General features: G+C 38.2%; 1 protein-coding gene across 8 annotated transcripts in view; it reads right to left on the bottom strand.

Annotated features, from left to right (window-relative positions):
- Positions 1-2,524: 2,524 nt before the first annotated feature.
- Positions 2,525-24,908, bottom strand: part of DYNC2I1 (dynein 2 intermediate chain 1) — a 52,741-nt gene continuing 30,357 nt past the window's right edge. For all 8 annotated transcript variants that reach the window (XM_073334527.1, XM_073334524.1, XM_073334525.1 and 5 more), the window contains 14 exons: positions 23,124-23,253; positions 22,128-22,239; positions 21,713-21,807; positions 21,330-21,459; positions 20,153-20,325; positions 19,495-19,657; positions 13,497-13,610; positions 12,472-12,533; positions 10,016-10,067; positions 8,460-8,520; positions 7,973-8,072; positions 7,578-7,709; positions 4,293-4,516; positions 2,525-3,169 (listed from right to left, as the gene is read on the bottom strand). In XM_073334527.1, coding sequence (XP_073190628.1) covers positions 2,998-3,169; positions 4,293-4,516; positions 7,578-7,709; positions 7,973-8,072; positions 8,460-8,520; positions 10,016-10,067; positions 12,472-12,533; positions 13,497-13,610; positions 19,495-19,657; positions 20,153-20,325; positions 21,330-21,459; positions 21,713-21,807; positions 22,128-22,239; positions 23,124-23,253 — 1,720 coding nt within the window. In that variant the 3' untranslated portion in view covers positions 2,525-2,997. The remainder of the gene's footprint in view (positions 3,170-4,292; positions 4,517-7,577; positions 7,710-7,972; positions 8,073-8,459; positions 8,521-10,015; positions 10,068-12,471; positions 12,534-13,496; positions 13,611-19,494; positions 19,658-20,152; positions 20,326-21,329; positions 21,460-21,712; positions 21,808-22,127; positions 22,240-23,123; positions 23,254-24,908) is intronic.

Here is a 24,908-nt window from a genome sequence, read left to right on the forward strand (position 1 = left end):
AATACTGTCGAGCCACGGCAATTTTTTCACAAATAAGCTTAAACGTGGTAGTTTTGCAGTGGCCAGGGGGGATCTCAGGTGTAGGAGAAGTTACTGAGGGATTAAAGTGTTCAGCTCCTCTAAAAATCAGGGTGTTTCTATTTAGGCGCTTAAATATGAATTTAGGCACCTACAGTAGAAAAATTTGGCTTTAGGTGATTTCTTTTGCCTTGCAACTCGAAAGTCATGGTTTCCTACCTCAAGACAAGGAGCATCTATCATTTGTTCTTTGTCCTGATTCCTGAAACTAGAGAAAGGTGATGTTAAAAGATTTCAGTCACTGATCTTCAGAGCTACTGTATCTAGCAGGACAGACGTACCTGTCCAACATCAGATTTTTGGCCGAAACTTGGGATTTTGCAGGATTTCTCAGACTCTCAAGATTGCTTCCAAAAATGTCAGAACTTTCAAAGTGCCACAGGTGGAGCTGCATGCTTCAACCATGACAGTTAGGTTTACAAGAAGGCCCTATCCAAACAAGAGTGCAAATAAACTATTTCTTGATCCTCACCACTGTTTGTACTCACAGGTATCAGGAATGTCATTTTAATGTCATTTTTCTCAGAAACACGTATATTGTTAATGCAATTTTTGTTTTCAAATGGTAGAGAGAAATCCAGGGGTGGATCAGGAGAGAAGAAAACCTTGTGGTTTCCAATTTCCCCATTGTGGGAAATGAGAACAGATGAGAACAGGTGACTGACCAGGGAACCAAAGTGTCAATGATTTTTCTAATGAGTATGGCACTCCAGCATTTCTTCAGTCTTTCTGGGTTTCAGCTGCTATTTTCAAGGAAAGTGAAACATTTAATTAAATCTAGATGCCTAGAAACAAATCTGTTCTCATACCACTGTGTATCATTTATACCCATTTTTACTGATGAGGGTTTGGCACCACCCCGTGGCCAGTCTGAGTTACTCATTTAAAGTGACAAGATATTGTAAACACTTTTTTTTTCACTCTTGCGAACCATAAAAAATGAGTTAGAATCTAAAAACTTTTTCAGCCTCTGTTAGAAGGAGACACTAAAAATCTGTACTGGATTCTTACTATTAGATAAGTGGTTAGGGCACTCGCCTAGGACTTGAGAGACCAGCGTTCAATTCTCTGCTCTGCCACAGCTATCCTGCATGACCTTGGGCAAGTCACTTTGCCTCTTTGTGCCTCAGTTTTCCATCTGTAAAAATGGAGATAAAAGCACTTCCCTACTTCACAGTGGTGTTATGAGGATAATACATTAAATATTGTTAAGTGCTTTGAGATCTACTGATGAAAAGCATTATATAAGGACTAGGTGTTACTATTATTTTAAAAGTAGGGACAATTAGTTCTGAGCAACAGTGAGGTACAATTTCCATCCGAACCTCATTTTTTCAGTAGCTTATAACTTTTCCAAACATATTACTTTTGCGTTCAAGGTTTCCACAGCGAGTCTCACCCCAAAGGTTCAGCAACTCCAGCCCAAAATTAGAATAGGACAATAAAAACAGCTATTAAAGACAAATCTATCCTCCTCTCTACATAGAGAATTTGGTAATTATTTTATAATTATTTAAATGCAGTAATAAACAGGTAAATATCATTTAGTTTACGATGGAAAACCTTGAATATTCCATTAGTCCAAAGAACATTTGGATTTTTTGTAAATGGAATAAGCAGATTATTTGCAAAGTTTGGAAAAACCAGAAAACAAAGTCAGCACGTCCTAAGCATATGCATGTGAGGCTCTTAGCTAAGGGACCTATTTAATGACTAGCAATTATTTTTGGAAATTCTTAGGGTCAAAGTCAGAAGAGATGGATGAGATAGTTTAAATCAGATTATTTTACTCTCTGACTCCCTCAGACCTACTTAGTGATGTATAAAGGATTCTAAGTTGGTGTAAATGGACATAGAATGAAAGGACTAGAAGGGACCACAAGGGTCATCTCGTTTAATCCCCATGTCTCCATGGTTGCAGTCTCCCCATTCTGGATCTCTTGGAGGGCTCAATGCAGACGTAAGGATCCACCAATAAGGAGGAGGTGGGAATGAGAGGGGACGGATTGGGGGAGGGCCATATCTCCCAGAAGACATTCCATAGGCAAGTTAATACAACCTGCGGCTGAATTAGTTCTTCTGCAGAGCCCCATGCATGCTGGGACATCTATAACAAGGGATCCAAAGGTCCCATGCCACTTGAGGAGTCCCTGACAAAGTCACACTGGCAGGGAGTATGAACAGAGATGAAGGATGCCCAGAATCAGTGCAGAGGCACAGGGCCTCCTTGTGGATAATCTTGCAAACCCAGCAGATATTGGGGTTCCACAGGGTTTGAGGGAAGGATGCCTCATTTCTTCTGCTAAGGACAAACCCCATCCAGAATGAGAGAATGCAGAGGACACTCAACAAAGGTAACCCTGTGTGGTTTTCTGGTCTTTACACAAGTATTTATAATTGGGATATGATCTAGCCTATGCACAAATGACAGCTGTGGAGACGCTGAGAAAGTTCCAAAGGTAACCTGAACATGGTTACAGCCTTTTATGTTATAGAAAAGCATACACTTAGCTTTACACATAGGATATAGTTTGCTTCAAAGCGCAACATTGAGAAGCAGCATATCACATTTTATAGGAATATGATTTCACTTTTTTACTGAAAAGTATCTATAAATATTCACAATCTGGAATTGTGAACATTTATAGATACTTTTCAGTAAAATATATTTACATTTAAATCCACAATTTATCTTCCTTCAGGTACAATATTACCAAGCTTTGTTCTGTCATTTTTATAATTAACAAAAATATTGTATCTTCTGTTGAAATACTGTATTGACATTCTTGTAAAATATATACAATATATATACAAATGCAAAAGCTCTTAAATAATAAATTTTAACTACAGTAATCAAATGAAAAATTCTAAATATAGCCAGCCATATTTGTACACGCAGAAAAAGACCATTTCTCTGCTTTATAAGGATTGTTGCAAGAGCAACAGTAGTTTTTCTGACTCTTCTGACTGAGGTAATGCCCACCTCTTCTTTACATACTGAATGTCAATTATTCCAGATTGTTTGGCCAATGCGATCCCCAACAGACCATTTGTTTTTTCCGGTTCACCCAATACAACCATAGTCATAACCCTGAAAGCAAAAGAGGAGGTGTTTTTTAAATGGAGACAAAATGAATGAAAATGGAAACCCCCAATGTGTACCTGTTTATCAACCCCCAATGTGTACTGAGCACTTCAAAAGCTTGCTAATAGGAAATTATAATTAACTGAATTATCTGCCAAAAAACAGGTAAAATGCCAGAAATGGAAATATAGAGAAACATATTATGCTATGACAAGCAACAAGAAAATGACCAATCAGCTGCAATAATTCACATACATATATTTGAGGGGGAAATTTTTATCTTGGTACACAGCCTCCATGTGATCAAATGTCTAATCATGCTTTAAACATTAGTTCAAGTAAAATAGCTATTATTGTACAAAACTTAAAAAATAATTGTAGCAGCTTTTAAAAATTATGTTTATTTTATACTGATTTTCCCCAAAATCTTACATGAGCCAGCGATCCTAGCCAGATTCTTATCAGGCTGGGTTACTCTGTACAAAGTAAATATTTAAAAGTAAGGACAGAGAAATAAAAGTTTCCTGTTCCCACTCAGGAAAAATAATCATAATTTATTTCTATATATATTTTAAGCATATATATATGTATGCATTTTAATAGTATCCCTCTCTTCAACTCTTCATATTTTCCCTGTCATCTTGGGGATTGATCCTGCTGACTGTTCTGGACCTGAGTCAGCAAAACATTTAAGCATAAGCTTAATTTTAAGCATATGAGTAATCCAGTTGACTTAAATGGGAACAGAATTTGACCATCTATAACAGCTTGATGCTGCAGCGGCTCCATGCACAGAACTCCCACAGATGACACTGTGCTTTGTTGTGATTTACACTAAGAACATTTTACTCTTCTCTGACAGTGTTAAAGGACCTTGGAGTGGTCACTCCACTGTAAGGAGTCGCTCACTGTAAGGCCTCTTTACACTGCCAGAACAGGTAAAAAAAATGTTTGTGTAAATAAAAATCAGGCATAATGCAAGTTTCTTGCTGACAGCAATCACAAATTCATGCTCTAATGGAGGTGTAAAGTTAAGCAAAAAAAAAAAAAACTAACAAAAAGGCAGATTCAGTGCAATGTTGCCATCTTCTAACAGCAAGAAAAAGCAAAAGTCATTTAATTTACTTACTTATCTGATTGGATAATTTGTTTGGCTACAGGACACAAGTCGTTTTCCAGTAGATCCCAAATGTAAACACAAGATGATGCATCCAGGACAAAAAACACAGCAGGTCTTGTAAGAGCCCACTGGAGGGCAATAACTGGCTGGCCATTTGTGCTGTCATTCCACTGTATGAGGGGATGCTCTGAAGTCATTTGGTGCAATCTAATACTTCCATCTGAACAGCCAACCTGTACAGCAACACAAAGAAAAATCTTATCTGGGAAAGAAACAAACTAATTAAAATTAAAGTTACAAACCTATTGATGAAAAGATCAGTTATGTTATTCAGCTATACTGTATTTGGCTTTGGTCTTTACAATAAAAGCACAGGTTTCAGAGTAGCAGCCGTGTTAGTCTGTATCTGCAAAAAGAAAAGGAGTACTTGTGGCGCCTTAGAGACAACAAAGTTATTTGAGCATAAGTTTACGTGAGCTACAGCTCACTTCATCGGATGCATGCAGTGGAAAATACAGTGGGGAGATTTTATATACACAGAGAACATGAAACAATGGGTGTTACCATACACACTGTAATGAGAGTGATCAGGTAAGGTGAGCTATTACCAGCAGAAGAGAAAAAAAACCTTTTGTAGTGATAATCAAGGTGGGCCATTTCCAGCAGTTGACAAGAACATGTGAGGAACAGTGGCGGGGGGAAAATAAACATGGGGAAATGGTTTCACTTTGTGTAATGACACATCCACTCCCAGTCTTTATTCAAGCCTAATGTAACGGTGTCCAGTTTGCAAATTAATTCCAATTCAGCAGTCTCTCGTTGGAGTCTGTTCTTGAAGTTTTTTTGGTTCAAGAATTGCAACTTTTAGGTCTGTAATCGAGTGACTAGAGTGGCTGAAGTGTTCTCCGACTGGTTTTTGAATGTTATAATTCTTGACGTCTGATTTGTGTCCATTTATTCTTTTACGTAGAGACTGTCCGGTTTGGCCAATGTACCTGGCAGAGGGGCATTGCTGGCGCATGATGGCATATGTCACAATATATATATCTACCAATGTGATATATGCCATCATGCGCCACCAATGCCCCTCTGCCAGATACATTGGCCAAACCGGACAGTCTCTACGTAAAAGAATAAATGGACACAAATCAGACGTCAAGAATTATAACATTCAAAAACCAGTCGGCGAACACCCATTGTTTCATGTTCTCTGTGTATATAAAATCTCCCCACTGTATTTTCCACTGCATGCATCCGATGAAGTGAGCTGTAGCTCACGAAAGCTTATTTTCAAATAAATTTGTTAGTCTGTAAGGTGCCACAAGTACTCCTTTTTTAATAAAAGCACAGTTATCTGATTTATGCGTCACTATTATACTTCAGTGTGTGGATATCAGGAATTTCCCAATTTTTAATTTTTGGTATGGTTTCAAGTTTCAGTGGTAACCCCATACAAAGCATACTGCAATAACTCAAATCTGGAGGTCACAAAGACTAACTGGGATGAAATCTACATCAATAGGAAAATCTGCAACCTACTAGAGAGATACAGACAAAATAACTCTCCTGGCTACTTCTACTAAGCCACAGGAGTAGCCAAGGATTCAAATGGACCCCCAGATTGTAGATCTCACTAAGGCCTTGATCCTGCACCACTGAAGTCAACAGGAGCTTGGCCATTGATTTCTCTGACTGTCTTAACATAAATACGTGGGTGACATTCAGCTCTGTTGCTTTCATTAAACATGAGTAATTTGATGCCTTCACTTTCTTAGTTGTCTGGATTATAGCAAATTGGCTAAAGCTTATTCTAGACAAGACAATGGTAATGCTGATGGATAGATCAAAGTATCTGAAGGAAGTGATGAGAGGGATATCTGTCTCATTACTGAAGGTGTGCATGAATTGGGTTCATAAGGTCTGATGCTCCCAAGCCATCTACTATCTTCCTCATTTCCTCACATACACATTGTAGAAGAGGGGAGAAAGAATAGAAATGTGCAGTATTCTGGAGGATAAAGCCCTTAGAGCAGATGATTCTCACTGTGGGTTTTCTCCAACAGGGAGAAACAGGTATCATAAAATATAACTCTGTTCTTGCTAGTGTCCATGAGAACCTCAGGTCAGTATATTTAAAGTTACTGACAAATCAAAAAGAATCAGCGTGTCCATCCTTGTCCACTCTTATGAGATGGACCAGTGCGTCCAGCATAGTCCTCAGACCACATACAAGCCTAATGTTGGTCTGAACGGTGTGAAGGAAGTCAAACGACTCCAGCTGCTTTGCCACAACGGCCACAATAATCTTTGCCAAACAAGGAAGGTTAGGTATGAATGGTAATTGTCCATGAAATGGTTTCTAAAAAAAAAAGGATTAACTGCATTTTTATGGAAGTAATATTAATATCTCCCAATAAAGATCCAACCCCTTTTTCTCCCCACTCCTATATGTGCTTTTACTAGCCACAGGTCCATCCAACAAGTTACAGGCTAAAGATCACATAGTACTTCCAGTACCACAATGAGCTAAATGGGCTAAAATTAAAGCAGGCTTCATTTTGCATTTGCTTTCATCCAAAATTACTCTATATTTATAGATTTGGATAATACAGTCTGAATCTGACCAAATTTATCCCAGAAAAAGGTGGAAGATACCACAGAGTAAGAACGTCAGTTCTGGTTCTGGGTAGAGGCAGTACAGAATGTGTATGTTTGCTGGCCAAACATCAGCCTGATTTACAATCTGTGCAATCCCACTGAAGTGATGTAAATTGGGGCAGATATGACATTATCATAGAATAGTTCAAACATAACTAAGTATCTGGATAAATAGAAATTAAATCCTATTGTAATCATTTTCAACTAGTGTTCAGTAAGCTTGTACAAGAGAGACAGATAATTTTTGTGCGTGTGTCCATGCTATCTACAAAAGGAAAACAACCCAGACTGAGGTATGGGATAAGATAAGAGTAAGATAAGAGTTACGGGTTACCTAGTTCATGATACAACTACAAGCTAAAAATGGTCCTCGTTGTAATGAGAGTGGGCAATACATTCTAAGGATAATCAGCTGTACTGGGATTGTCAGTCTGTTTCTGCAAGCCAGCTGCTTCATCTCTCAGCATATGATGAGTTCAATCACTAATATACAATACTTGTTTGCCACCTCTCAAGAGGGTTCTGAATTGGGAATGTAAATTGAGTGTTATTACATGTGTTGAGTTAGAACTCTTAGAAATCCCCCACCCCAAATGATTTGAAATTAAACTAACGTTAGGAAAAAGCCTTCCATACCAAAAATATTGGCTTTCCAAAAGGGGAGAAATCAACTGCATTAGCTCTTATTGGTCTTGGTCCACCCTGCTGGGGTTTGAACAGCTTTGGAGGTACTCTTAAATCATGTCTTGCACCATGACTTACCACACCCTGTTAATAAAATAAACAAAACAAAAACAAATCATCTGTATCATCAGCATTTATATTAAATAAAAACCTATGTATAGCAATTTACAGCGAGCTGCTGCACTTAAAGATCAGTACTAATTAGAATAAAACTATTTTTAATAATATCCAACAGTAAATATTTACATATATAGTGCCCATATAATTCCAAAGAAAATAGATAGCTTTTATAATTACAGTAATAGGAGAGATGAGAACAATGCAATGAAATTTAGAACGTTACTCACAATGTCTGTTCCAACAATGAAATGATTAGGATTAGAAGGGAGAAACTTAATATTCAGTGTTTGAGGTGTCCTCAGGCATAGGTTATCTTTTGGGAAAAGGCTGGGGAAATGCAAATGAAAAAGATAATATAAATAACCAGGACCTGTTCTCCCAAATCAATGCAAGTATATACTGCATCCTGTGACTACAACAATAACTAGAAGATGTTGTTGGTTCTGAGTGTTAAATATTTGTTTGAAACACTGGGCCACATTCATCTGTCTATGCACAGGAAGAGGCAGAATGTAAAAATTTTAAACTGGAAGGTCTCCCAAATTTAACATGTTAATGGACATGTCTGGCAAAAGTGTATATTTTCAACAGTAATGAACTATTGAAAATCCTGATCAATATATATTAGATAACAATAATATGCCCAGTTCTAGGGGAGAATTATCTCAATGAATTATAAATACACAATTTAATGGATAAATAGTGTTTTCTTACCTACTATTCAACTGAACAGTAGAGCTATGTACTAACTTTACTTTCCCCCCAGGAATTAAACCTGAAATGATAAATAATTATTCTTTAAACCAGGGACTCAAATGTCAATAAAATATCAAGAATCACATATCATTGTTTAATTAAATAGAACGTATAAAAATAACTATGTTAAAATAGAATTAAGATCCCAATTAATAAATACAGGGAAATTCACAGTTAAAACACTGTCCTTAAAGATGAGACAAGCTAAAATGTGTTGTTTAGAAAAATTATTGGCTATAGAATTCAAATCCTAAAAAGTTGTAATTATTGTTGGAAGTGGGAGGAAGAAGGGAAAAGGGAGAAATGGACATTTTAATTCTAAAATTATAACCTCTAGAACTTCAACTGAATTACCATCTGTATTAGTTCTACAGGTTTTCTCTCTTTGATAATATGCACTATCGCATAATATTACTATACAAAGACTAATAATAGAAATGACACATTGATATCATTGGGACCCCCGGTAATAAAATACACCGTACACAGTAAAAAGATAACGTGTAATAATATTACCAAGAACACTGCTACCATACTATATTAATTCAAAAAGAGAACTGTACCGGCAACTGAATTTTTCTTATTGTAAAGGAACATTCTGAAGAGGGAAAATAAATGCTGGGGCCAGCGTGCTGAACTAGCACAAGTGTGTCTGACAAAACTCCATAGCTTTTAAACTGCACATATCTACAGATACACAAAATATTCAGATTTAGCAAATTACGCGGATCCGCAGTGCTACAGGAGCTTAAGAAACTAAAAATTTCATCCACGTTTTTACTGCAGATGTGCAGATGCACAGTTTTATTATTATAAAGGTTATAAATTTATTTTTAAATGTGGTGTTTTGAAACAGGTTGATTAGTTTGATGATTAGTCCTTACTGAGTACAAGAGACATTTGAATGATGCAGTTTTAAAAATTCAGCCTTTTTAAAGCTATCGACAAACATAAGTCCTAATTTGTTCGAAGTGAAGAAAGTGTATTTTCAGATAACCTGAAAATGGCTGCATGTATCTCATTCAATTCTGGGAGGAAAATGTGATCTTTGTTCTGAAACCAAATATGGTAAGTTACAGCCCAAAAGGAGAGTTTTTGAGACAGTTATAAGGATGCAAATGGGGGCTGCTTTGGAAGGGAAGTTACAACTTTGACTAAAGCTAAAGACAGCATGGGTGTATTGATAAGGGTATCTATTCCAGTGATGATGAAGGAAGAACTGCCAGAGAGCTTGTGAAAGGTGTAAAAAATGAGGTGCCCCTGAAGGGAAGAGCTGGCAGAGCAGTAAGGGGATATTCCGATAGCAGTGATGAGAAAGCTCCCAAAACACAATATATAGACCCAAATTCAGACCAGATTCTCCATAAATGCAAAATGGCAGTTGCACTGTCATCTTCCTACAAATTCCCGGAGTGTTCCCACACTGACTGCACTGCCCTCCCAATGACCTCTTTCTCCCTTCCACTCAAAAATGGATTGCTTTATTAATTGTTCCTCTCATGTACTGTACTTACCTAAATCACTTTGTGAACCAGCCAAATCCACTTTTTGTAATTCAACTGCTACCTAAAAAAGGACAATGATTCAAAATAAGCAAATATTGAATATTAACAAAACCTACACTGACATTCTAGGTTCCCTGTCACTGCTCTATGTGAGCATCCTTGAGGCTGGTCGACCTAGTACTAACTCGTGCGAAAGTCCCTATGTCTCAATTGAACACTGTCAAATATGTAACTGGAATCAGTCTGGCTTAGTATAGGTAATAGAACTATAAGAACATGTTTAGACTTTATTGAATACTTGTGAATTGCTGCATGCATTCATCTCACTTATAACATCTGTATTCCATACTGTAAGCCAATAGTTGAGAGGTTGTATTGTGAGCATCTGTGACTGTGTAAATCACCAGACGTGGGAGAGACATTAATTAGTGCGAAGGGCTGCTCTTCAACAGAAGGTGTTAAATCCTTTCCAACAGGAAAGGTCCATCAGTATCAGACAGACTATTGTGGGATGTTAAAGAGGACAAAAAACATTTGTTGTTCTGCTCTCTCCCACCCTGCCCATGAAGATGAATTATGCAAGCTGATTCCTTGCATCAACTCAATTTGCAGCTCAGAGCACTTGGCAGGAGGGGGATTAAAAAACCCCGAACAAAAGGAACAAGATACTTCTATGCTGTTTGGACTTGGGGAGAGGGGACGGGAGGGGAAGTGTTTCTTGGGATAAGCAAGAGACCCTCAGCTGCTTAGTCTGGGTTAGCTCTAAAGGACATAAGGAGCTTGCTGATTGTAGACGCTTCTATTACCTTTTGAAACTTAAGATTGTAACTCGTGTATATATGTTTACCTGTTTTAACCTTGTAAATAACTCCCTTGTTTCCTTTTGCTATTTAATACATCTTTATATAGTATGGTCTTTGGTCTGAGATGTAAGGTGCAAGTGACCTGGGGAAAGTGACTGGTCCTTTGGGACTGGGAGAAAAATCTGAATATTGCTGTGATTCTTTGTAGAAGGGATCATCTGTCAGAAAGGTAAGCTCACCTTATTAGTAAGACAGACCCGAGTACCAAGGGGACTGTCTATGACTCTATGTTAAGGCTGTTATAGTGCCTCAAGAGTTTACATTTGATAATTGGTTCTAAGTATAGATCTCACAACCAATTTGGGGTTTGTGCCCTGGATTTTAATAGTCTGTACTGAGGTTGGTATTCATGCACTTGAGTCACTGCAGGCTGCGTTACAGTAGCTATATCAGAACTGAGCCTAACATTACAATGACACTATGCAGATTTTCTGCCCTGCACTGCTCATACAGAAAAATGGAGGGTAGAAGAGAGGCTTCAAGTCCTCTTCTGGGGATTCCCTGGTGTGATGCAGTCACCACTGGGAAGGTAGCTAGCAGAGCCAGTTCCTATACTATGCACCCCAGAGACCTTGGCACAGGGAGCATGTCAGGACAAGGAGGAAGAGACGCTGGAGCGTGATATGTTCCAATAATTCTCAGCTGATAGATGGAGACAGTTGTCAGCTGGACAAGTCAGAGCAGTCCTTGGGCTGCTCTGGCCTATAGCTGGTATGTGTGGGCAGAGAATCAGGGATGGCCCCTACCCTACCCCTCAATCCCATGCTGTGCCCAAGGTAAACTGGATGTAGCAGATAATTTAGCCCTATATATTTTTTCCTCTTGTTGGGCCCAATCCTGTTCCCCATGAAATTAGTAGGAGCTTTGCTGGGTTTGAATTGGTTATACGGAGATGAAACGCTGTATGTCCCCTTATTAATCCACCTGTTTCCCAAAATTAATCTGATTGCAACAACAGGAACTAGCAAACAATAGGATTAGGCTGATACTTAGGATAAAGTAGAAATATTTCTAGTTTATCAGAATTAGGCTTAAAAATTGACAAGAAAGAGAGCACATTAATTAGAAGATAACAGAAAGACAAATATACGTATCATCCACAAAGTGGGGTTACTAACCTGCCTATAATATTTTCTGACTAGGTAATCAATTCTTTACCACACCTTGGCTATTCTTTGTGTGAAAAATATTTTCGAAAAGATTGAAGATGCCTCCAACATGTTATGAGTGTGGCTTCCCACCTCAGTTTCAGTGACTGACTGTCACACCCATAGTGATCTAAAGTGAATGAAGCGGGTAGACAAATGTGCTTCAACAGAGATTTCCCAAGAAACAGATAAATGTGAGCAACGTTCCCATAAGGCAGCACTGCTGATTGATTTGACCACATAGTTCTGCCTAATTGGAACTTTGTGGTGTTTAGGGAGCCAAGTCATAGCACTTCTGGAAGTATGACAATAAAATGGCTAATGTTGCCACAATTTTCAAAAGAAACTCTTACCTGAAATCTTGGAAATGCGAAGGATGCTGCATTTTTAAAGAAAAAATTTCTCATTTCAAAAGTGCAATATTCCTGCTTTTCATACATATTTATTTACTCACCCACAGATTGAGAGTCCCATTTTCATCCATTGAAGCTATCTGGAATGACAGGCCTGACATTTCTATGGGGGGAAAAGTATAATAATACAGTATCAATAACAACTTACATTTATATAGTACCTTCATCCTGAATGATACCAAAGTGTTTAAATATTTACCAAACTGCTATATTAACTATGAGCCTATGCGGCTCTTCTCTGTGCTGCATAACAGAGAGGAAAGTGCCCTAATCCTATTAAAGGAAAGAAGCGGAGCCAATCTGGATACTCTCTCTTTCACCACCAGGTCCAAGCTGCCCTTCTGCACCTCTCTACACGTTTGGGTTCTGCAGGGATTTGGGGGCAGAACGAGAATTGGGACTAGGCCAAATTAGATAACAGCTGGACTGTGCAGATGCTCTTCTCTGGACTCCTGTTATTATTTTAGAATAATAATTTGCATTTAGTCCACCTATGTCTTCTACTACACACCCTGGTGGAGCTTGGGGCAGCACCAAAAGTAGCATGTTTCCTGAGGTAGCAGTGTTTCTAGGGGAGGTGGGTCATTAGGCAATTTAGGGGACAGGTACAGAAAGAGATGCCGGGATCAGTGGCACATTGCATGTGGTATCAGAAACAAACCTTTCCACAGATTCAGATTGTCTCACCTCTTACCTAAGGGAGAATATTTGGTAGAAACGCCATAAGATTTACCTTATGGAGTTTCTTGGGCCATCTTTCCCCATCTTGTGCATTTTACCATGGGAAGATACAATACTGCCCTGCATATAGGGAGCATGATAGAAATGCACTCACATTTGTGGCTAAAGTGCATACACTAGCAATCCATAATAGTTTAGGGCAGAACATGAAGAATAATGCTGTATCCAAATGGAATACAGAGGACTTTAAGAAGGCAGAAGACAGCTATGAATTGGAATTTGGCTAGGATTAGGGATTAATACCCTTGTAAAATGCCTTGTATAACAGATATTTACTTAAAGAAAATATCAGATTTATTGATCCTTTGGAGAGCAGTTCACATACCTCCTTGAGAAGATAGGTGTGAGAGCCCATAATTCTGTTCCTTATAGACAGATGTTGAGACAGGTTCTATTGCCAGTACAGGATATGTGTGGTTTAACGAGGAGAGAACACCATCTGTAGTTAAGAAATTAACAATCACTGTACTATTTTCAACAACAACAATAAACCCTACACATTTTCAGATTATTGTTTTAGGATTTAGTGATTACTAAGCAGGAATGACAAATAATGAACTTCATCAAAAATTCAAAACACAACTCTGCAAAATGTAGTTCTTAAGTCAACAAAATAGTAGTGGTAAATTGTCTTCTATTACTTGTTTTTATTTTTCACAATACAAAATGTTGCAGCATCATTTGCACCACACCTTCAGCCATTTCATTAATAAAAACCTGCTTTTCCACAGATTTGTAACTCTGCTGTTAAAGTTTACGTAGATCTCAGTCGAGAATGAAAGTTTATGGAAAAAATATGAAGAAAATCTGTTTGCGTATTTATGCAGTTACATGACAAAAAAGAAGATGAGCTTCATTTTAAGGTGTTTTTAGTGCTGGTTGTTTAGTAGCTAGACCTTGATCATGCATCCTGCAGAACAGGGGGCTGCAGACAACCCCAACATAAAGCAGAAGCTGAAAAACCTTACAACATGGTTCTTAATCTAATCTGAGCAGTGGCAGAAAAGGTTGAAGGGAGCACACAGGTCCCCGTGGAATGAATACATACAGCTAGAAGGATCCATACAAGTTACAGTCTCAACGAGGAAAGCAAAAACTGAATAAATATCTAGAACATTTTATGGTTTTTGTGGCTTTAGAATCACAGGACTGGAAGGGACCTCGAGAGTTCATCTAGTCCAGTCCCTTGCACTCATCTAGACCCGTGCTTTTCAAGCTATCTGATGTGGGGGACCGGCATTTTTTTTTCCAATGTGCGCGCAGACCGGCAGCCGATGGCTCGTGGTCCGGCACAGGTCCGCTGACCACCACTTTGAGTAGCACTGATCTAGACCATCCCTGACAGGTGTTTGTCTAACTCGCTTTTAAAAATCTCCAATGATGGAGATTCCACAACTTCCCTAGGCAATTTATTCCAGTGCTTAACCATAAATGGAGTAGAGCGGAAGAATTACTTCTCATGTCTTGCTTGTACACTCTTACTAATACGTCCCAGAATGCTGTTTGCTTTTTTTGCAATAGGGTTACACTGTTGACTCATATTTAGCTTGTGGTCCACTATGGCTCCCAGACCCCTTTCCGCAGTCATTTCCCATTTTGTATGTGTGCAACTGATTGTTTCTTCCTAACGGAGTACTTTGCATTTGTCCTTATTGAATTTCATCCTATTTACTTCCAACCATTTCTTCAGATTGTCCAGATCATTTTGAATTATAATCCTATTCTCCAAAGCACTTGCAACCCCTCCCAGCTTGGTTTCATCCACAAACTTTATAAATGTACTCTCTATGCCATTATCTAAATCACTGATGAAGGTATTGAACAGAGCTGGACCCAGAACTGATCCCTGCAGGACCCTACTCGTTATGCCCTTCCAGAATGACTGTGAACCACTTATAACTCCTCTCTGGGAACAGTTTTCCAACCGGTTATGCACCCACCTTATAGTAACCCTATCTAAGTTGCATTTCCCTAGTGTGTTTATGAGAAGGATAGTTTGCTCTTGTGCCCTTAATAATGTCTCTTTGAAAAACTGCCAACTGTCTTCAATTGTTTTTCCCCTTAGACTTGCTTGCCATGGGATCTTACTTACCAACTCCCTGAGTTTGCTAAAGTCTGCCTTCTTGAAATCCATTGTCTTTATTTTGCTGTTCTCCCTCCTAACATTCCTTAGAATCATGAACTCTATCATTTCATGATCACTTTCACCCAAGCTACCTTCCACTTTCAAATTCTCAACCAGTTCCTCCCTATTTGTCAAAATCTAATCTAGAACAGCCTCCCCCTAGTAGCTTTCTCTGCCTTCTGAAATAAAAATGCCTTTAGACGCCTTCCTTTTATTAAATCTTCAGATATGATATATTCCACCAGCTGTAAACCCAAAACAGTTCATGTTTTTTTTTCAGAATTAAACATAATGTTGACTATGAAAATCTCCAGTGAAAAGGACCATCAACAGTGTTGAGATATACATGAGAACTCTCTTTTGAAAAAGCAACAAGACAATGGACTAAGACTGTATCCCAGGACTATAACCAAAACAACATCTAGCAACGTGAAGGAAGAGTAAATTAGCTATGACTGACCATATAACATTTTGTAATAGAAAATATCACACTGATTAACGTAAAATGGAAATAATGTAAGAATGTTTAAATTTATTTTCATCTTATTTTATGTAAGTTTGAATAATAAAATTATTTTTTTAAAAAATCCACCAGCCTTAAAGTTTAATGGTAAATGAGCCAAATAGTAACTAGAGACAGAGGGGCAGTCAGCATATGGTTAACTAAAACTTACCTTTGCCTTTTGTCTTTTTGATGCCCAGGCTTACTGAACCTCATTCCAGGTTTTGCTCTAGATTGTGCTGTGCTGATAGTGATACATCAACCATGTTGGAACATTTATTTATTTGTTTTGAATCAGATCTAAAACAAAATGACTCCAGAGCTGTGGGTGTCCTTGATACAGACCATACAGGCCTCCAGAAGGGTCATGTAGAAGTGCCATTTTTATTACACTATTGATTTTGTAAAGTTTCTAAAATGTTATAACCATTTGGATTTAAAACCCTTTAAAATAAAATTTAAACTTTACAAAAACATAGTAAAACAAAAACCTGGCACTTACATTACTTCCTTGTTAACTCTACAGCAGCAGGTAATACACATTGTTCCCAGAACGGTATCAGGCACACAAGCTTCCACTTATTTTTTGTACAATGGTGACATTATTAAAGCTGCTGATACTCAAAAAAAAAAAAAAAAAAAAAAAGTAAACAGCTATAATAATTGCAAGCCCCATCAGCATCAACAGAGGAGGAAATTTTTTAATTGGGAAAGACAAAACTGGTAGAAAAATAATTCTTCTAGATAGGTCAAATTTGTTTATGAAAAAGAAAGCAGTACACCAAAAAGAATAATTTTTAATTAGAAAATATTTACCATTTCATAAGCTTTTAGAAGCAAATACATATTTAGAGGAGTCATTTCATTATGTACCCCATTGTCAGAGATTATGATTTCCAAAGATTTGCTGCTGAAAACGAAATTGTCTTCCTTTAACATTAAAGGGATCTGGCTCCAATAAGTATGCAGTACTAAAATCCCTGTGTTGATGAAAGCAATAAGCCACAACAGGATGTACACACTTGGCTACTGGGGCATTGTGCAGCACAACACCAAAGATCTTTAATCACTTAACAATCCCATCAACAGCCAAATAATGTATATCCTAGCATGATTATTACTGTTGGGTATGAAACATTAACAATCATCTAATTTTTAAAAATGAATCCTACATTAAAAAAAATAGTAGCGGGACTCCCTTTGCAATATGATTAGAGGCCCTAAGTAGATTAAAGGTGGGCTGTTACTTTGGACTGACTCCCATTTTGTGGTGCACTGTACCTCTAGATAAAGATTCCTTTTCTGCAGAAAAGGACCTAGGGGTGACAGTGGACGAGAAGCTGGATATGAGTCAGCAGTGTGCCCTTGTTGCCAAGCAGTGTTGCCAGCAGTGTGCCCTTGTTGCCAAGAAGGCCAATGGCATTTTGGGATGTATAAGTAGGGGCATAGCGAGCAGATCGAGGGACGTGATCGTCCCCCTCTATTCGACATTGGTGAGGCCTCATCTGGAGTACTGTGTCCAGTTTTGGGCTCCACACTACAAGAGTCCAGCGAAGGGCAACAAAAGTGATTAGGGGTCTGGAACACATGACTTATGAGGAGAGGCTGAGGGAACTGGGATTGTTTAGTCTGCAGAAGAGAAGAATGAGGGGGGATTTGATAGCTACTTTCAACTACCTGAGAGGTGGTTCCAGAGAGGATGGTTCTAGACTATTCTCAGTGGTAGAAGAGGACAGCACAAGGAGTAATGGTCTCAAGTTGCAGTGGGGGAGGTTTAGGTTGGATATTAGGAAAAACTTTTTCACTAGGAGGGTGGTGAAACACTGGAATGCGTTGCCTAGGGAGGTGGTGGAATCTCCTTCCTTAGAAGTTTTTAAGGTCAGGCTTGACAAAGCCCTGGCTGGGATGATTTAATTGGGGATTGGTCCTGCTTTTGAGCAGGGGGTTGGACTAGATGACCTCCTGAGGTCCCTTCCAACCCTGATATTCTATGATTCTATGATTCTAAGTAGGCCAATTTTCATGTGAGGCTCAGGTAATATTGATAGAATATATACTTTCAACATATAAACTATACTAGTTTAAAATCACTCTATGGTTACTTACCTACCTGATCCTGAAATTAAATCTGCACAAGTAAACTCTTCATTTGTGTGGAATCCCACTGACTTCAGTTGGGCTTTATACGAGTGTAAGGATCTGGCCCTGCTGATCCAATTGCTGATCCTTAGACCCCACACCTGCTTACAAATATGTAACTTACATGCCTTATATAAAACTTTTATAATCTCTGAATTTGGCCCACTGCATTTAAGGAAGCCTAAGAAAATCTAAGTTTTTTTAATCACATGCCAAGGGGTTGGAAGAGGGGACACAGGAAGAAAACCCACTACAGAAGGTGGTAAGGAGATCTAAGCAAAGTAGGTCACACCCACACACTCTTGAACTTACACCTTCCTCTAGCTTCTCAATGTGTAAGTAACACCAACTTTGACTCTATCACACATCAGCAAATGACTGCAAGTAAGTCTAAAGGAATATAACTGAGTCCCCCTTACTCCATCTTACACAGCACCTCTGACTTTGGGCCTGTGTCTCCAAGACACTGGTGTGGGAGTGATGATCCTAAGAAACACATATTTTTTTCAGTGATGTGATCCTTGCTGTGCATTTACCTTGAATCGATGCTATCATAAAAAGCCCGACCTGACAATCAACCCATGTCAAAAGTCACACTCAAATTTTGAACAGTGCTAAACTCACAGATATGAGCAATGCAGGCTTATGTGGAAGTTTACTACGATTCCCTAAGACTTTGTGTTGCTACAATGCCTGATAGATACATGGGCAATAAATGATCATGGAGGAGATAATCCCACTACAAATATTACAGTAATCAGATAAAATTCTGAGGTGATATAAGTTACATAGGTGGGATTTTCAGAAGTATTAGAAGCACAAGTCTCACAGAGAGTCAGTGGGACTTATGCTCTTATGTCACTTAGGTGCTCCTGAAAATCCTGCTCATGTCAATAAAGTGGGGTTATAAATAGGTATAAGAGAAATCTAAGTGTATGCTAAGGTATTATGAGGGAGTCAAAGTGAGTGTAAGGGAGGCTAAATTGATTTAGCTAATGACCTCAGCTGGTCCTTCGTTATGCAACTTAAAGTAACAGGGAAGTACCCTATTTTAACTGACACTCCCCCATTAGGCATGTCTACGCTGTAGCTGGAGTGTGCTTCCCAGAGCAGGTAGACAGACGCTCTAACACACTAAAAATAGCACTTTGGCTGTGGAGGCTTGGGCTAACCACCCAAGTATGTGCCCAGGTGGTTGAGTATGATTATATTCGGGTGGCTAGCCCAAACCACTGCCTGTGGCCACACTGCTATTTCTAGTGTGCTAGCTAGAGCACAGCTAGTGCATGTTTGTCTACCCATGCTGATATGCATGCACCCAGCTACAGTGTAGATATATGCTCAGTTGCTCTCCTGATACACCTCTCTATTCCAATCCTCTAGTGTGTAAATTACAGAAACTGACATTCCTTTACACCCATTACTGACGTGGAACTTTTACCATCTTATATATCACCTCTGATCTGGCTGAACTAGGTTAGCAAGAACTTAACATTTCTTAATTTATGATACCTTCATTGAATATGAAAAGTTGTTCAAGACACATATCATACTAACCAGTAGAAAATGTTGGAGCTCTAAAAATCCAGTCAGTTTCATTTAACTTTATACAGTGATGCATCCTTGAGTCTTCTCGGAGATCCCACACTACCAATGAACCATCCATTGTTCCGGCAAATACTAAAGTTGCCTTACTGGGACTAAAGCAGCAGCATGACACCTATAAGGTAGGAACAAATATACTAGGTTTATAATTGAAAGGGAGCTAAAGGCTTGATCCAGCTCAATATATCTGTGTTCTTCCAACCCACATAAAAGCTAGAGATGCTGCCTCCATGGCATGCCAACATAGGAGGTTTTCTGCAGCCTATCTCCTCTCCAGAGCATTGCTGTATTGTCCCTACCCACAGTTGCAAAGCTGATAGGTATAATTCCATTGCATAGTAATGGCTGGGGAGACAGATGGCTCCTTGAAACCTCTGGCCCAGATTAAAAAAGAAGAAATCTGTAAAATGCAGTCAGGGTGAACGTAGACCCTCTCTCAGCTCTCCAATATCAGAGTGTGGAGTGGAGTGTGGTTATTGTCTCACTCACTGGATTCAACTGTACATGATTTATAAAGAAATTTTATACACTGTACCAGGACAGAACAGCACAATATGCATCCAAAAATCATTCATTCAATAGGCAATTGTGTAATGACTAAGAACTGTACCTCTGCTTCACAAACTAAAACTTTCTGAGGACTGGAAGGCTGCCAGACATTCCATACACATACGATGTACTTCCTGTCCAATTGAATAGCACCTGGCTTTTCAGGTAACCCGTGAACAGAAAGCAATGCCTGCCTCTGAACCTGAGAGACGTGCAAACAGGATACCTTTCGGCCTAAGTCAAAATAAAAAAGGAAAACTTGTTGAACATGAGAGAGAATAATTAGTTGCCACAGCCACAACCTAAGAAATTAACAAGTAATTTCAAAGAAAATTTTAATATTGCTGGCAGAGTGCATTTTCTGCCAGAGCATGAAAGAAGAGGGCATAGGGAGAGGGAAAGAAAACTGTTCTCTCCTGTCCCAAAACTGGCTTTAAACGAGGAAAGTGAACAGGAATGGAGAGAAAACTGAGCCACTGCTCTGCTCAGCTGCCTGGAGGCAAAGAATCTGCAGAACTATTATTTTGAGCACAACCAAGCCCTGGCATTCTCATTAAATGACTATGGTACATGGTGGAAGAGACACTAACATCTCAACCAGAGAATGGGCAATAGAGGGGAGGGTGCAGGATGTAGAAACATAGGCATTTGTCAGAACAAGATTCATTTTTCTGGCATATCTGTTAGAAAATGCAACATTTCATGTTGCAGTAGGTCTTTCCTTCACCCAGTTATGACAGTTTTAGTTTTTTCATTTAAATTTTTGTAGTTTGCATGGAGAAAGACACAGCTTTAGGGTAATACACTGTCTTCCAAGTGTGTTGTGTTCTAAACATATCAAGCCATATTTTAGCAGTGCAACATGGTTATTTTGCCCCACGTAGTCAAAGTTAATTGAGCTCTAACCCCAACATAACTAACCTGAGGAGGATCACTCCATGCAAGGGTGATCTTTCAGAGACAGAAAGCCAGTATATTAAAGAAAAGAAGGTGTGACTCTTGGCTGCATTTTTGGCCTCTTGTGGTCATTTGTAGCCGCAGTCCTCTAAACAAGCATATAGGGAACTGCTCTACATAGAATTACAGCAGGATCAGAGGAATGCAAAAGTGAGCTTTACCGCACCTTTACATCCTGACATGTGCTCTCCACAGATCAATCAAGCACAAATGCTGGCACTTCATGTAAAGAAGAGGAGTTCTATTTGTTCACTAAAAGGTGTGCAATAAAGTTCTCTTACCATGGAGAAAAGGTAGATTAGTATTTAACTGGAAGCAGCTATCACTAATAGACAGACTGGTTTGTCGAGATCTTAGGTTCCACCTGGGTTGTGTTGCAACTCGATCTTCCTCAAGCAAAACAGCAATCACCTTTCAAACATAATTAATTACATTTATAGAAATAAAAAAGACCATTCTTCTATTTCAACTTTGCTATCGGCAACTTTCAAAACTATTTTGATGAGTTTAATAGCTGTTGATCAACTTTTTTCTAACCCTCTGCACAGGGTTGAATCTCACCCGTAATTAATATTATTCAAGGGTACCTAGAAAGGACAGGCGTTTTAAGTGATCCATCTCTCCCACATTTTATATATGCACATTCACTGAGGTAGAAACGTACCTGACAAGCAGACCGGAGGAAGTTTGTTAATCTCTGTGAATCAATCTTAGGTGTTACAGCAATATCTATAGACACATCATTGCTGCTTCTGGGACCTGTAAAAAGACATGAGGTTACAAACAGGCACCAACATACAAAATCAGCTACCAAGGAAGTTCCATGTTCTATGAAACATTTGAGAAAGAGAAGGGATGATAGCAGCCAACTTCTCTTCAGCAGCAACAATGCTGAGTTTGGAGACGCTGCTGGGGGAATACTTCTCTTTCCAGCAGAAGCAGGGATCAATCAATCAATCAATACATAAATAAATAAAGCAGTCTGTCTCATTTCATGATCTAACAGCAGCAATGAAAAAGAAGGAGAGGAAGTTTAAGCATTTAAGGCCCTAAATAAACAAAAGCAAAGGGTTACTCACCTCCAGATACAAGGATACTGTCTCCTGGATGTTGTGTCCATTTTTCTAGAGTCTCTATTTCATCTGTTTGAACGTCTCTCTCAAGATTATCCTCATTGCTCTGAACATATGCCTAAATACGAAGTTAAAATTATGAACATGACGATGCCAACTCTGAGCACTTTCTTGCTGCCACCAAATAGCTAAAACTTAACTTGAACAGTAATTTTTAAAAACTATTAAATTCAGTATTACTGTCTTCTGTTTGTCAGTTAGTTTCTAAATACATACACATAATGTGCTACATATTAAATTGAGAGTAAATGTATTTTTAGGTTTCAGAGTAGCAGCCATGTTAGTCTGTATTCGCAAAAAGAAAAGGAGTACTTGTGGCACCTTAGAGACTAACCAATTTATTTGAGCATAAGCTTTCGTGAGATACATGGAATGCATCCGATGAAGTGAGCTGTAGCTCACGAAAGCTTATGCTCAAATAAATTGGTTAGTCTCTAAGGTGCCACTAGTACTCCTTTTCTTTTAATGTATTTTTAATTATTCATGTTTAAAATCAAATCTTTGAACACATCTACCAACAACATTCCAGAAGACACAGAACAGACAAACTATTTTAATGCTTTGACACACTTAGTTCAGGATAAATATTGAATCTCTTGCAAATATTCTGAGGACTCCTGTGGTTTTGCAGCTGTCCTTTATGTTAATAAGCACTAGTCATCTAAAAATGTTTATGAATGTATTATGTATTGCCTTGCTTCCTGTTGCCATTGTACTTTTTTTCCCACTATCCTCCCACTTCATATACAAATTCCTCTAAAAACTACAGCGCTACTGACTGTTTAGGCTCATTCCTGACATGGTTTTTCTCTTGTCAAAAGTAATTAAAGTGTTGACATTTACCACCCTCCTAGCTAATGTAACCAATGGAAGGAAAATAATTTTTCAGGATAAGAATCTCAGTTTTCAGGATTTATATTGTCTTAAAAGTCAGGTACTTGCCTGTTTAGTGTTTGTTTTCCCAAAGTTCCTGATGTACATGTCATATTCATTCACTGGAGGCAAATCCAGTAAAGAAAAACTGACTGAGAAATCCAGGTCAATTAGTCGGAGCAGTTCTGAACTGCGCTTCCTTTACAATGAATTACAAAACAGAAAAAGAGTTAAGATGCAAAATCTATATGAACCCATGGCAATTTAGAGGAAAATGGCATTACACAATAATGTACTACAGATCTAGCAATCTATTCACCCCTCCAAACAAATGCATGGAGTCCCAGATCAATGCCCATTGATATTAAAATGTTTATCCGTGTAGATACTCATACAAGGAATGGCAACATTAGGAATCTAGTTTATTGTGACATTAAGGTAAAGATCATATATGACTTCCAAGACCTGACTGCAAATCTAGGGAAACTTATACTACTAATTACAGGTATACATAAACCCAAGCTTTTTATAGCCTAGGGAGTGTTTGTGTCCAACTATTCAAAGTGACAAGTTAAGTTACAGACCTTACTGAAAAGCTATGAAAAACTACGCTTCCTGTGATATAACAGATGCACTTTACGTTCTTCAAATAGTTAGGATGGTGGGAAGTACTCCTAAAGCCATGCCAAATATGTTAATGATATTCACAATTTTTTCTGTGTACACACAGGGTAATCTACACAAGCTGTGACAGCAAGACTCCCAGCCTGGCTAGCGCTTAGGCTCTGAAGCCCATGCCCCTCCCTATGCTTCAGAGCCTGAGTTCCATCCTGACCCGCAACGTCCACACAGGTATATTTAGTGCAGCAGTGCAATTCCGAATTTGTTGACCCTGTCTGAGAAGCTCTCTGCTGCGGACTGTATAGACAAACCCACACTATTTAGATTCTATAGAACAGAATTGATTGTTCTTTGTTACACTTACTCAAAGAAATTATTTTAATATTTCTTTAATATAAAACAAAGCATACAAAAGGGATTTAATTTAAACCAAATAACTGAAGTTGATAAAGCAATCCATCACATGTAAAATAAAATATTATATAAAATATTATTTATATATAAAGTAATTATATATCAGGATGGATAAAAATCAATGTTTTTTTTCAATTAAAAATCGGATTTTTTTAATTTAAATCGGATTTTTATGATAAAATCAGGAAAAGCCTATCTAAAGATTTTTGAGGAAAAGCCTATCTAAAGATAGTTTTAATTAAGATACATTATAGCTCAAAGATATCTCATCAAGGAATAGGGATTATAAATTCTAATTCTATAGCATGAGACAATATATTCATGGAATGTTTAAGAAAAGTTTTGTAAATGAGTTCCAATAGTTTATGGATTAGGCACCCAATCTCATGGGGTTCCACAGGCTTCGGTATGGATTATTTAGGTTAATCTTTCTATATACACAATGGGAATCAGTTCTCAGACTAGACGACACCATCAGAGATGCTTAGTTTTGCAGTTCTCAAACTGTGGATTTGCATCTCCAGAGGTAACATGATTATTAACAGCAAAAATGTTTTAAAATAAATAAATAAATAAATAATATATAGAGAGGTGAGAAATAAGAGACCTCAACTCTATAGTACCTCTGCAAATTTGTGTACACAGAGTCAATCCCTTACCTCTCTCTAAAAGTGCAAAGTTTCAAGAAGTACAATGAATAGAAGATTGTTGGGGGTGGAATAGATCTGGACAAGGAGAAGAAGGCTGGAGATAAATGTGAGAAGAGAGGGACATATGCTTGTTTTGTTAAAATATTATATGTTTGCTGTTGAAGAAAAA

This window comes from Lepidochelys kempii, chromosome 2 (assembly GCF_965140265.1).
Source record: "Lepidochelys kempii isolate rLepKem1 chromosome 2, rLepKem1.hap2, whole genome shotgun sequence".
In the NCBI taxonomy this organism is placed as follows: domain Eukaryota; kingdom Metazoa; phylum Chordata; order Testudines; family Cheloniidae; genus Lepidochelys; species Lepidochelys kempii.